We start from the raw sequence: 14,527 nt of genomic DNA, 5'->3' as shown, positions 1-14,527 counted from the left end.
AAACATGTGAAGAAGCCACGCTTGCATTCAGGTCTCGTTTATTAACGACTGCGATGGGGGGGAGGGGGCAAGCAGGCATGCGCCAGTGACTTCACAACCATGAAGTGCAGTGCGAAGAGTTGGACCAAGACGGAATGAAAGCACGAGCGAGCAACGCATGTTTCGCGGGAGAGTCGGCAGCGTGCACCAAAAGATGCAATGACAAAACCAAACTCCCACGTGCTTTTTCGCGGGGTCCTGGTTTCCGGGGTCGCAAGCGACCGGCGGTCCGAGCGAGCGGTGGAGCTATGGAACGACATCCACATCGTCGGGAACGTCGTCGATGAGTTCTGCTGCGTCACCGGCTCTCGGGATTTAAGACGGCGCTTGGCGCCGCCGTGTCAGATGTCGGTCATTTCGCCGTCGTTCTCGTCATCCTCCTCGTCCTCATCCTCATCGGAGGTCTCATCCGGATCTCCGGCCTGAGCCAGGCACTTGGGGCACGCGCAGGTGAACAGGTAGTTGTCCCTGGAGACGGGGAACGCACAAAAAGAACATGCACATGCCTGGAGAGTAGCAACTTCCACCCTCCGACACCAACCCAAATGGGCACAAACCCACCCCCCCCCCACGTGAGCACTCCCATTTATAACTCTCAACATCACCACCAGCAGCAGCAACTGTCAATGTCGCATTCAGTTGGATGAAAACATTTTCAAGTGAGCTGCCACTTGATTGAGCTAACATTTTTGTGACCAGGTCGCTTTTGAAAAAAGAACTGTGTTGCTCAGTGGGGTCTTACCTGTTTAAATTAAAACAATGGTTTAGTTTTAAATAGTTTTCATTTAGGACAATGACCGTGAGCTTGGCCTCGCTCCCTGTCAATGAAACCGATGGGTCGAGGGCGTCCGCGGTTCTCACCGCAGGATCTTCTGTCGGCTGTGCCGGCTGCGCTCACGCTGGCAGCCCTCCAGGTAGCTGATGCAGATCTCCTGCCGGGCCACACGGCGTCACAGTCTCAACCCGCGGCCCACAAGTTCACACGGGGTCACAGTCTCAACCCTCACGCGTCGCTCACAAGTTCACACGGGGTCACAGTCTCAACCCGCGGCCCACAAGTTCACACGGGGTCACAGTCTCAACCCTCACGCGTCGCTCACAAGTTCACACGGGGTCACAGTCTCAACCCTCACGCGTCGCTCACAAGTTCACACGGGGTCACAGTCTCAACCCTCACGCGTCGCTCACAAGTTCACACGGGGTCACAGTCTCAACCCACGGCCCACAAGTTCACGCGGGGTCACAGTCTCAACCCTCACGCGTCGCTCACAAGTTCACGCGGGGTCACAGTCTCAACCCACGGCCCACAAGTTCACACGGGGTCACAGTCTCAACCCTCACGCGTCGCTCACAAGTTCACACGGGGTCACAGTCTCAACCCTCACGCGTCGCTCACAAGTTCACACGGGGTCACAGTCTCAACCCACGGCCCACAAGTTCACGCGGGGTCACAGTCTCAACCCTCACGCGTCGCTCACAAGTTCACGCGGGGTCACAGTCTCAACCCTCACGCGTCGCTCACAAGTTCACACGGGGTCACAGTCTCAACCCTCACGCGTCGCTCACAAGTTCACACGGGGTCACAGTCTCAACCCACGGCCCACAAGTTCACGCGGGGTCACAGTCTCAACCCTCACGCGTCGCTCACAAGTTCACGCGGGGTCACAGTCTCAACCCACGGCCCACAAGTTCACACGGGGTCACAGTCTCAACCCTCACGCGTCGCTCACAAGTTCACACGGGGTCACAGTCTCAACCCACGGCCCACAAGTTCACGCGGGGTCACAGTCTCAACCCTCACGCGTCGCTCACAAGTTCACGCGGGGTCACAGTCTCAACCCACGGCCCACAAGTTCACACGGGGTCACAGTCTCAACCCTCACGCGTCGCTCACAAGTTCACACGGGGTCACAGTCTCAACCCACGGCCCACAAGTTCACGCGGGGTCACAGTCTCAACCCTCACGCGTCGCTCACAAGTTCACGCGGGGTCACAGTCTCAACCCTCACGCGTCGCTCACAAGTTCACACGGGGTCACAGTCTCAACCCTCACGCGTCGCTCACAAGTTCACACGGGGTCACAGTCTCAACCCACGGCCCACAAGTTCACGCGGGGTCACAGTCTCAACCCTCACGCGTCGCTCACAAGTTCACACGGGGTCACAGTCTCAACCCACGGCCCACAAGTTCACGCGGGGTCACAGTCTCAACCCTCACGCGTCGCTCACAAGTTCACACGGGGTCACAGTCTCAACCCTCACGCGTCGCTCGGTGGGCGGGCCACAAGTTCACCCCCGAGCCTCAAGCACTACCCCTGCGCCTTAATCGCACATGAAGATGGAGTGACGGGCATCATTCCGAGCACTCTTCACAGGCAGCGAGAGCTCGCAGCCTAGGACCAAATCGCATGGAACACACCGCATCTCTTCGGACGTCAACAGCTCAGCAGGGTTGAGGCTGGACAGTGCTTGGATGGGCGATCACCATACGTACAACAGGTGTTGCAGAAGGGCTTTGTTGTGAGCAGCAGTGCCATGCTACATATTGTTGTATTGTACTGTGCTCCCATGTCTATGCTTCCCTCCGGCCCGCACCAACCAACGTGGCGAAACGTCCAAGGCGGATCCTCCCCGTTCCCTGCCCCCTCCCCCCCCCGCCCTACTCACCTCCCCAGACTCGATGTCGCTCAGCGCCGTGAGGTGGAGTGTGAAGTCGTTATCGGGGAAAGTGGCTTCTGCGTTGGGCACACAGCTGTGGTTACCTGGCACGGGGGAGGGGGGTTTGGGGAAGGGGGGTTTGGGGGAGAGGGGGTAGGGGGATTAAACTGGGTTGGGGGGGGGGGTACCAGCTCGTCGCATCCGTCGGTATGGAATCTAACGAGCTGCCCCGCAGCAAGAAGGACCTGGGTTTGATTTCTGACGCGGGTACCTCCCTGTGTGGAGTCTGCATGTTGTCTCCCCCCTGTGGTGCTTGGGGTTTCCTGGGTTCCATCTCCCACAGCTCACAAAAACATAAAATGTAACTGGTGTTGGCCAAACATGCCAATGCAGAACCCTCAATGTGCTTCTCTGGGTGTATTTGTCATTATTATTTTAGTGTCACGATGCGTCGAGTTCGCCAATGGCTGCAGTTGCTCACGAGGCATGATTTGAGTTTTTTGTTTCAAATGTTTTACTTACATCCCTAAGTCAATGTACTAAAGGATAAACGCCTCCACACATGTATCGGTCACTTCACCATGTTAGTCAAGGCGGGTTGGTGAAGGGGGGAGGGGAGGACCTGTTCAGATATTATTCACCACTGATGTTCGCTGCGGTCGGGATTCAAACTAGGATCGGCGAGTTCATAGCGCGGCGCGCTAACCGTTGCGCCACCGCTCCACTCTCCCCATCGGCGAGTGTCGATTCCCGGCCACGGCTAACATCGGTGGCGAGTAAAATCTGACCTGTTCCTGCGACGTCGACTCTCGTGCTCGCGATGTGCTGCGTGTTATGTTTCACGCCGCTTCCAAGCAAATTATTACAATTGGGCGAACACGGTTAACAAAACCGTACACACTAGAGGGTTAAAACAGCAATACTGACGAGACGGCAAAACTGAGAAACTAAAAAAAAGAATCGGCCGTCGAGTTGGAAGCACCGCAATGATCGGCGACAACGCGACGCGGATCGGTGTCTGCCGGGGAAACCGCTCGGAAGGGTCCGCTACTCACAGCAGCTTTGCCGGACGTAGAGGCCCGATCCTTCGCAGTTCAGGAAGTCCCCGGACACTGCAGTGACACAAGAAAAACAGCTTCCTCAAATTCACGCTCGTCAACATTCCCACGGGATTTTCACTCTCGTGTTGTCGCGGGCTCTGCCTTCCTGGGGGCCGTCAATCTCCACTCAAGCTTGTCCCTGGGTCATCATCTCCACGTCCACTCCACATTCCTGGATATCCCGGGGCCACCAATGTTACCTCGCCGTGCCCACGAATCAAACTCGGGTCGCTGGGTTCGGAGTACAGTAGGCTAACCGCTGCACCACTGTTCCTCCATGATGATAAAAGAATAAAAATAAATCGCTAAAACTGCAACGAGAGAATTTACTCCGTGCAGGGGGCACACTTGGGCTAACGCCGCAACCACCCCTGACCCTACGTGGGAATCCAACCCGGACGGGCTGCATCTGGCTCTGCTGGGCTTGGCTTTATTTTTGCCCAATTATTAATTGCTTATTCATAAGGTTTTTTTTTAGCAATAAAAATAATTTTACTTGTTCGGATAGCTACCGACTTAGTACTGCGTGGAAGCGAATAATCAAATAATACATTGCTTAAATGCATGCCTATACAGGCCACCATACCGTTGGTACGGCTATTTTAATACACACAATGGACAGGAAGGACAAGATCAAAGGGCTCGCATGATGCACATGCATAATGTACTTTGACTCATTAATCCCCTCCCTCTTTGCGCAAGAGTGCAGAAGCGTGGTCACCACATCTACGCCTCTATATAAGGAACGAAACAGGTGGACTTCTCCACAATTATGGCTGTCGCCTGATGAAGCTGGTTGTAATTACTGGCGAAACGTCGTACTCAGATTGTAAATGTTGTGGCTTGGCTCTCCAACACACCGGTGTGCTGTACTAGTGACGAATTGGCCACGTTCTGTTTACGGGACAACCCTTACTAGTTGGCTGTGTCGGGTGGTGGTGGGTTTAACGACACATTTATATATTTACGCGATCTAACCCAAAAAAAAACCTCTCATGGATATTGGCCTACTGACTAATTGCTTATTGCTCACCATTGTCGATGTCCCGGTAGAGCTGCTCGATAAAGAAGTCGAGATGCTCACGCTGCGCCGCGGGGAGCTCCAGGTCGTCGCACGCATGAACCCACTGGCTCAGCGAGCTGTGGCAAGTAAAGACAAAGATGCCCCATGTAGCCTTAACACACTGTTGGAGGCAAGTGCTGTTGGCGAGCACCTGTGAAGGCCGGCACGGTAAACCAGGGAGTGGGTGGCTAGCACCATGCCCGACCGCCGTCACCGGTTTTGGCCATGAAGCGGGAATTTAACTCGGGTCGCCGGGTTTGTAGTGCGGCGCGCTGACCGCTACACTACCGCTTCCCATGTGGCAGACGCACACACACACACATATATATTAAGATCTCCCGGGTAGCCTCTACCGGACCATCGGGGCAAGTTCTCTTGCATGTTCTCCCCATGGTCGTGTAGATTTTTTGTCCGGGTCCTCCGGTGTTTCCCTCCACATTTAGAAACATGCGTTTAGATTATTTTGCTTCTATACATTTCCACATGATAAGCCACTTTGTTGAGCTATCATTTGTGGCCAGGTCGCTTCGGAACAATAAGTTAATACCTCCGTGGGCTTTACCTGGTAAGATAAGAAGTTTTATTTTTTTAAAGCTACTTGTTTACCATTCTAACACGTAAGCTTTCGCGACCAATATTATTCATAATCAACGTTTTTGGGTTGGATCGCGTTATTTATAAATGTGTCGTAACCCTCCACCACCCGACACGGCCAATCAGCAAAAAAGTGTCACGTTGACAAAAGACAAATAGTTCACTGCTTTAGCCCACCGGTGTGTTGAAGCGTGAAACCACAACATTTACAATTTTTCAGTATGATGTTTCGCTGGTAATTGCATCCAGCAATTACCAGCGAAACGTCGCATCCAGCAATTACCAGCGAAACGTCGTATTAAAAAATTGTAAATGTTGTGGTTTCATGCTTCAACACACCGGTGGGCTAAAGCAGTGAACTATTTGTCTTTTGTCAACGTGACACTTTTTTGCTGATTGGCCGTGTCGGATGGTGGAGGGTTACACGACACATTTATAAATAACGCGATCTAACCCAAAAACGTTGATTATGAATTGTTTATCTTTCCTATACTCTGCACTAGTGCCATGTTGTTGTATTGTTTGTTGTTGTAACGTTTTGATCCGCCTATACTGGACATGTGTGAAAAAGAGATTTATAACTCTTCGGATTCTTCCAGTATCAATAAATATTCCGATTCTTCGCGAGTACATAACAAGGTCGGCACGCCAGTTTGAGTGTCTTTAGACACAGTTGGCGAGCACGGCCCAAATTTGCAAAATGCCAAGCGATCGGCAACAAGCAGCACGCTTAAAGTTATAATTGATAATGAATTGAGCAAGGTTATAGGAACTTATGAAATGGGAAGAGCCGATGGGAGAGATGGTGCGCATTAGTGGGTGGCGTGGCCAGCACCATACCCCCTTTAGACAACATCTACCCACAGTGCTGATATCAACACACCCCGCAAGGTAATAATTTAAGGCTGAGTGTGCGTAAGAGAGGTCATGAACCGGTTTAGATGTCACTCGCCAGTGACGTTAGCTGTGGCCGGGAATTGAACTTGGGCCGCTTGGTTTGTAGCGCGGTGTGCACACACGCACACACGCACACGCACACACGCACGCGGGTCGACAGGCAGCCGCGGAGGCTAATCATAACTTTGGTCGCCTAAAGCCTCGGTGTTAAATCTTCTGTTGCAACTTGGTACAACAATGGCACAATAAAGTGATGGGAGTCCAATTCAGACAATGATATTTTTAATGTGTTTTGATGAATGATGATTCATCTACAGAGTAAAGAACATTTGGGTAATCATGGGACCTGACATCCGTGATCTGACTGGAAGACGCCATCTCCAGGTGCCAGACACCTGCTGGCGACGATCATGCCAAAGTTCCTCGAGGGTAGACGCACACAGCCTTTTGTCAATCCACTGCTGGATGAGGCGCACAGTTTGTCCACGTCCTTGTGCCGCCGTGTTCGCCGTCAGCTGGGCACTTTGTCGCTGACCCTCGACAAGCGAGGAGCAGTTAATACGATTCAACCAGCGCAGGCGTGTGTACAAATAGATGCTGTTCATATTTTGCAAAGCAGGGTTGATCTGCAACTCAAAGACTCCTCGAGAGTGAACTTTACTCAATGTATGTATGCCATGCATAAACTTCGTTCACACCGTACCGTAGCCAACCGTGTTAGTTGGAGGTGCAATGGGTAACTCACAGGGGGTGTTGTGCAATGGGTAACTCACAGGGGTTGTTGTGCAATGGGTAACTCACAGGGGTTGTTGTGCAATGGGTGCTCACGCGTCACAGCATGTCGTACCTGGTTCCGATCCCCTGCCCGTTGGTGCCGACCAAGGCGAACAGCGATCTGAACCCTTCCGGACTGAACCACTGCAGAAGAGGTCACAATGGAAACTTCATCAACTACATAACAACCGAACATTCATACTGTAAACTGTAACTTCAATCTAAATTGTCTTATGGAATGTCTTATGGTTGTTATTGTTTGTCTTGCATTCCACTGGGATTTTTGCACACAGCGTTGTAATACGGTGTTTTTTTTTTATCTGGAAGATTTGCTGGTTTATCCAGGATGTTTCTGTTGCGCGTCGCCGCTTTAAGATGTTTCTCTGTTCATATTTTGTTTGTTGCGGTTGCACCCGACTCAAGAGCCGCATGGCTCACAGGGCTATACCTAATCAATGAAACTTGAAGTAAACCTACGTGGCAGCAGCATCATCATCATCGCGAGCCATGGTCAATCCACACTGCAAGTAAGGGGGCGGCAAGTGGACCGCGTGGACTAGAGGACGTACACCTAGTTAGAGACATCGTATTGGCCGGTCAGTGGCCTTGGGCAGGACACGTCACGGTTAGAAGAGACGATGGCCGGAGGTCGAGAATATTGACGGAAGGCCGGGGAACTAGACATCTCGCTCATCAGATTTCTCCAGGATAAAATAAAGCTTCCGATTCTGGAACGTGCCAGGAGTGGACGTTCACCGTACGAGATCCTCACAATGAAATCTGCTCGTGTATGTGTATGCATGGTGTATGTTAAACTTCTTTCGCACCGAGCGTAGCCAATTGTGCTAATCGGAGGTGCGGGGGAAGGATAACAAACTAAACACTAAAAGCAGTGTGCCGGCGTTAGATGGATTATTGCATCACGAGACTTGAGAGATTTGTGACGGCTTGGATAGGCCATCATCCAACAGTTGATTGGTCATGGCCGATGATGGTGATGATGGTGATGATTTATTGTAGAGCAGGAAGGGTCGTCGCCCAGTGAATCGTGGGTGAAGCGTGGCGCGGAGCGTCTTACCTGCGCAAGACTCTCCTCGAAGAGCGCTTCGGCCAGCAGGTCTCGCAGCAGCTCCAGCTGATCCTGAGAGGCGGGGTGGGGGAGAAGGAGCGATGGAGGATGAGAAGGGAAGTGAAGTTTAACAGTGTCCCTCGGTGTACCTCCATGTCGTCAAGGAGCACGAGCCATCACGCGAACTCCGGTCATCCTCACAGCAGTGGCTTTTGGCTAGGCACCAAACAAAGACGGTCACTGCATCGTGCGCCTTCAGGCGCGCCTCTGTGGCCGTCTGGAATGCTCTTCCGATATTTCAAGATACATACGCACATAACAGGAGAATGCAGTCAACGTAGCAGACACATTTTTAAACGTCCCCATGGAACTTTGCTGTTCGCGGGCAGAACGATAAAATACTTTTCGACTTTCATACGGTGGGGAATTGCCCACTAATGGTCACGTCCAGGTTAGGGAGTGAGCCAGTGGATGGATTTCCAGAGTAACCCGGTACCGTACTACCTGGTCCATCAATAAAATGTTCACCTGCCACTGCTGCCACCAACACCATCACCACCATTTCCCACCACCACCACTACCGCTGCTCACCTGGAATCGCTTCCCCAGCAGTTTGTGCGCGACCTCCTCCTGCTCGTTGACCGTGCGACTGCAGAATCGTGAGAACAGCGTCACCCAGCTCTCCTTGTCGTCAGCCTGAGCCCACATGGCGAGCAACCAAAAACCAGCACCGATTAAACAACAACCATCATGAGGACTGCCTTAGCAGTGCCACACAAGCACAGGCAATTGCAACAATAAATCACCACAATCATCTGTGATGCACTGCGACACAAGCGTCGATGGCGTTTGTCATTGTTTTGCATATTGTCTCTTTGTGATCGAGATCTGCATTCGAAAAGAGATTTTAAAGCGTGGCACGCACGAGATACCAGGTTCCTAGAAACTAGTTTCTTCAAATGTCAGACGACATTGTCAGGAAACCTTTCCATGCAGGATGGGCAAAGTCACATGATCTATGACCAATGCTCACAAAGTGTCTCCTGATGGGTCGAAGACAAAATAGTTTCTTGAAAAAGGTTTCACAAGGTCGAACCTAGACCAGTGTTCTTCATTGCAAGGCCCGCGGGTCACTGGCGGCCCCTGGTGTCCTTTAGTGCAGCTCCTCACATGTGGTTCCCAAAAAATACACAAATGCGAAAACACAACCCAATGGTTTCAAATGTGTGGCGGCCCTCACACTGATGTTTGATCGGCGAAAGTGGCTCCACCCCTCTGAAAATTAGTTAAGAACACTAGCCTAAGGCCTACACCGGGAAATGTGTTTCCTTGTTCTAGAAACAACGGGGAAAGTGAGCCAACCATCGGCTCCAGCCTGTAAATGGGACACGACCACCACTCCACGCTCGACTGCGCAAGGACTTTTCAGTGTTTTTATAAATATATAGAGCAAAGCCCCGATGTTGATACACTGAAAAGCATTACAATAACGCATCACTGGTCCGCTTCTTTACAAATCCCTGGCCATGTTAACACAGCGTCGCTAATTCTCCGAGCAGCCACGGCTTGGAGTAATTCACAAAGCAGAGGCTTTGTTATGCCACCACCACCATTACGACCGCTTATCACCACCACCATCATCACTGCCGCTACCACCACCACCACCACCATCATCACTACCGCTTATCACCACCATCATCACTACCGCTTATCACCACCATCATCACTACCGCTTATCACCACCATCATCACCACCAAATCACCATCACCAATCGCCACATTCATCACCGCCATACCACCACCACCACCACCTTCCTATCCGAAGGGATCCTGATCCGCACCAGAAAGCGTTTCACCACGTCCACGCTACCTTCTAGAATATAATTGCTGGTTCCACTATCCATAAAATTCCTCAGCGTCACTCTCAACGTCACCTTGACCTGTGACAGCCAAACCAACCGCATCGTCAGATTTCCTCCGTCATTTACGTCCACTCATCATCACCGGCATCATCGACACCCTCGCCTGCAGCGTCGTTGGGTCTTGTCTCGACTCTTACAACTCCATCCTTGTGCAGTCTTTATCGACAAACCTCGAGAAACTCCCAACGGTTGCAAAACCATGTCGCCCCCACATCGTCCTCGGTGCATGTCATCCTTGGGTCAATTCCCTCACCTGCCTAAGCTATCCTCCACCGACTTCCCATTGCCAGCAGTCAGACTCAAGATTTACTCCTCTGCCACCAGCAGCTCTACTTTCGGTTGTTCACCGTTTACTACGCTCACGAAAGACCTTTGCTCAGCACGGCTCACAACCCCATTTTTACACCAAGCACCAGCATCGTCACTGCAAGGTGCAGTTTCTCCGTGGCAGCCCCCACTGTCTAGAATGCGGCCATTACCATCGTTCCGCTGCACATTCGCAGCAGCGACGTTCAATCTACACCGACTTATAGAGACACTTAAAGGCCCCACCTCTCCTAAAGTTCATCTCTCTTGAAGGCCCCACCTCTCTCGCATGGCTTTCGAGCGACACTTAGCTTGGCTCCGTGCCTCAGTCACAGTCGTTGATGTCCCTGAAATATGCTGTGCGCATTACAAATTGTATCATTATAATCATCACTACCATCGCCTCCACCAACATCTCCACTCCACTGCAAAGGGTGGGATCCCCACCAATCACTGCTGGTACCACCACTGCCGCCACTCACCTGTTTCACGGTGGCGATCATCCGCGCCAGCAACATGATGCTACACGTCTCAGGAGGGTAGTGCATCATCCTGACCAACAGCGAGAATGGAATTTACGTTAAGACAAAAAACAATCCAACCTACTACATAAATCAATACATTGTTAGAATTTTGGAGTCTATTTCTTTCGTGAACATTTCTTGCCACGTCTTTTAAAGTTTTGCTTTGCTCCGTTAATCCAACTGACTGTAGCAACAGCATATGTTTTGCTTTAATCGTAACTAACTTATACTCACAAGTGATGTCATCAAATTTATCCCTCTATTTAAGCAATGAAAACAGGATTTCTCCACAAATCTTCCTATCCGCCTGAAAATGCCGGTTGTAATTACTGGCGAAACGTCGAACACACACTGTAAATATTGTAGATTTGGTCTCCAACACACCGGTGTGCTGTACTAATAACGAGTTGGCATGTTCTGTTTACGTGACAAACCTTACTAATTGGCTTTGTCGGGTGGTGGCGGGTTTAACAACACATTTATATTTACGCGATCCAACTAATAAAAAACCCCTATGTTATAACTTATTCTTACACGATCAAAACACGCATCCAATCACACGGGAACAATGCACTTCTTGTGTGCGTCATTGCGATGCGTTGAAGTGACAAATATTAAAAAGGCTTTCACCCCTTTTTCAACCTTCGCAGGCCGATTTAAATCGAGAGGCACTCTTTTCCAATCGAACTTAGCGATCACCGCTACTTCCGCCTCGTGCATATTTTGCACGATGGTGTCCTGAAAAGTAACCGACTTTACAGACGGTTTGCAAAAATCCACGTCGCGGCTGAGTCTGTGACAACACGCGCCGCAATGATGCCGCAATGAGGCCTACGACCCCCCGCACCTCCACGCCTCCCGTAGCCGAGTGAGCGGGTGGGCGACATCGTCCGCCGAGGGCCCCGGGCAGAGCACGCGGTGATAGCGGGCCTCAGCCTCTTGGCGGCAAGCGGTGCCGCAGTACCGCACCTGCAAGGGGGCCAAAGGAGAGCGGTGATCAATCTTGGTGGCGACCACCGTCAGTCATCATCATCATTCCAATCACCACCGCTACCATCAACATTATCATCAACAACCATCATCATTATTGCCATCGCCACCACCACAACGTACCAACATCATCATTACCCAGTGACAGTGGAGGGGTGAAACAAGAGGGTAAGAGTGGGGAGGGAAAGAGAGATTAATGGATCGGATGGAAAGAGAGAGGGGATAAGAGTGGTGTATGACAGATGAGGGGTATTGGGATGGGAGGGGTATGGGCGGGAGAGTGGATGGGTGAGGTGGGAGGGGAGGAGAAGGCTTGAGGTATGAGCGAGGGGAAGGGTGGGGATTGAAGCGGACCGCAAGGAGAGGGAAAGAGTTTGGTGGGAGGGGACGATCAGTATAGGAGGGCGAGGTGGGAGGAGTGGGGTTAATGGGAGGAGAGGGGTGTGCTGATAATATAATTGGCAGGTGAGATGGAGTGAGGGGCGGGGTTAGGCGGCCCCAGTGCGAGACGAACCTGGCAGCCCGGACACACTTGGTGAGCGCTCGTGTCGATGTGGCAGAGTTCGGGGTGGGGCAGGGAGAGCGCGGGGTTACCCGTCAAGCGGCGCGCGTTCTCCTCGGCCGTCTCCAGCGCGCGGAGACAGTGGTGACATGCTGTCACACAGACAAAGATCCCCCGTATAGCCGAGACAGACTGTTGGGGCAAGTGCTGTTCGCGAGAACCTATGAAGGCCGTCACGGCACACGAGGGGGTGGATGGCCAGCACCACGCCCGGCCACCTTTGTCTCCCCAGCAGCGATGTTTAAACACCGCACCAGATATTCATTTTAGGCTGAGTCCATCTAGGGGAGGCCCAGGACCGGTTCAGATAATCGTCACTGGTGTTTGCCGTGAACAGGAATCGAACTCAGATCGACGGGTTCCTAGTGCATCACGCTAACCGCTACGTACAAGCACACACACAGTCTCATGCAAAGGCTCCCTCACTGAGCCTTACAGGCTTAAGCGGCAAGTTCGTAGCGAGAACAGAGCGGTGTGGCCAGTATCACGTATGCCCGGCCTTTATGCCGCAAGTGGGAATGATTATACAGCATAAGGTACTACTCATTTATGACCAAGTCGATCTTGGGGCAAGCTCAGGATATATTCGGGTGCGACTCTGCCACTCATGTTGTGTATCATGGCCGGAAATTCAACCCAGCCTCCTGGGATCATAGGGCAGCGCGGACACCACTGTGACACCGCTCCCCCGCACACACACAAACACACACGTTACATGCAAGTGCCAACAATTCTCCCTTCGGACAAGGCGCAATTCAATACCCTGAAAATACAACGGCGACGATCATGCTGCTGCTGATGCCGGTGTCAGTGGTGGGAGCTGGTGACAGGTCGCGTGATAACAACACAAGCGCGTCCCCACCTTGATACTTGTAGTGCTCATTCCAGAGGAACTGCGCGGACACCGCAGGCTGCTCCGAGAACAGGACGTCTCCCTTGCGGATTCTCCTTCTGGCCACGAGTCCCCGGCCCTGCGCGCGACACGAAGTGGGGGGGGGGCAGAGGTCGGAAACAGTGAAGGATGGAAACCCCCGACTCACCTGAGAAAAGCCACCACGACCGAAACCGACCACAATATCGCAGCTGGACCCAAACGCGTGTCCCTGCTAAACGAACGTGGCGCGGTGTTCATCTTCGTGGACGTCAATGATGAAGCCCACGGTGGAAATGCCACGCTCCCGTGGCAGGGACCAGTCTGTCCATAACCACTTATTGATTTCACATTTTAGGGACAGGGAAGGGGATGATTTTATCGATAGAACTATGAAATGCCTCTTGGCAATATGGTGCTGGCTTTATCGAACCAAACAACAAGGTTGGCCCAATGTACAAGTGTATCTATGCTCAAACGAACAATCATCTCCGTTGGCAGCTCTGAGAATAACATTAATCATTCGTGCGCCGAGGACTTTTCCATTCACATCACAACCGCTGGCTGCCCGCTTGATGATGCCGGTTGTAATTAACGTCGTACTCAGACTGTAAATGTTGTGGATTTGCTCTCCAACACACCGGTCTGCTGTACTAGTAACGAATTGGCATGTTCTGTTTACGTGACAACCATTACTAATTGTGTCCGGTGGTAGCGGGTTTAATGACAGGTTTACATTTATTCGATCGAACCCCAAAAAAAAACCCTATACAGTATTATGCATATTGGTCGCGAAAGCGTACGTGTTTAACCAACCGCTGTGGACTTCCCACAGTACAATATTCAGACACTCTCGTTTGACCGGCTGGAACCCAGACCGTGACAAGGACTTCGACTCGAGCCCGAACCGAGACTCGAATCTCCAACACGACTCCTGGTCCAGACGCGCGCGATTCGCCGCTCATCTTCCCCCACCCGTGCCTTTGCCTGGTGGCCCGGACCTCTACCCTGCCCCTGCCTCTGCCCCTGTGCTGACCTTGCCCGAGTCGAGCTCTCGCAGCTCCACGGACTCGGTTCCCGCCGCGGGCTCCGCAAGCCCCGAGGCCACGTGCGAGGCTGCCATGTGGACCGCGTTCCCCCTCCTCCGTGACCTCTGACC

General features: G+C 52.1%; 1 protein-coding gene across 2 annotated transcripts; it reads right to left on the bottom strand.

The window, feature by feature from the left end:
- Positions 1 to 4: 4 nt before the first annotated feature.
- SMYD5 (SMYD family member 5) lies at positions 5 to 14,520 on the bottom strand. Of its 2 annotated transcripts, XM_061553171.1 has the most exons (13): positions 14,405 to 14,520; positions 13,360 to 13,468; positions 12,450 to 12,589; positions 11,793 to 11,914; positions 10,904 to 10,973; positions 8,785 to 8,889; positions 8,203 to 8,265; positions 7,198 to 7,268; positions 4,830 to 4,936; positions 3,752 to 3,808; positions 2,706 to 2,800; positions 901 to 971; positions 5 to 507 (listed from the first exon to the last, which is right to left on the bottom strand). In XM_061553171.1, exons 1-13 carry the CDS (start codon positions 14,489 to 14,491, stop codon positions 381 to 383), a joined length of 1,224 nt encoding a protein of 407 aa, XP_061409155.1. In that variant the 5' UTR covers positions 14,492 to 14,520; the 3' UTR covers positions 5 to 380. The 2 variants fall into 2 exon arrangements, with proteins under 2 accessions (XP_061409155.1, XP_061409156.1); XM_061553172.1 differs by lacking the exon at positions 901 to 971.
- Between the last annotated feature and the right edge of the window lie 7 nt (positions 14,521 to 14,527).

The sequence above is a fragment of the Lethenteron reissneri genome, chromosome 17, assembly GCF_015708825.2.
Source record: "Lethenteron reissneri isolate LAM-NWPU_2019-01 chromosome 17, ASM1570882v1, whole genome shotgun sequence".
In the NCBI taxonomy this organism is placed as follows: Eukaryota; Metazoa; Chordata; class Hyperoartia; order Petromyzontiformes; family Petromyzontidae; genus Lethenteron; species Lethenteron reissneri.
This window is presented reverse-complemented; position numbering and strand designations above follow the sequence as displayed.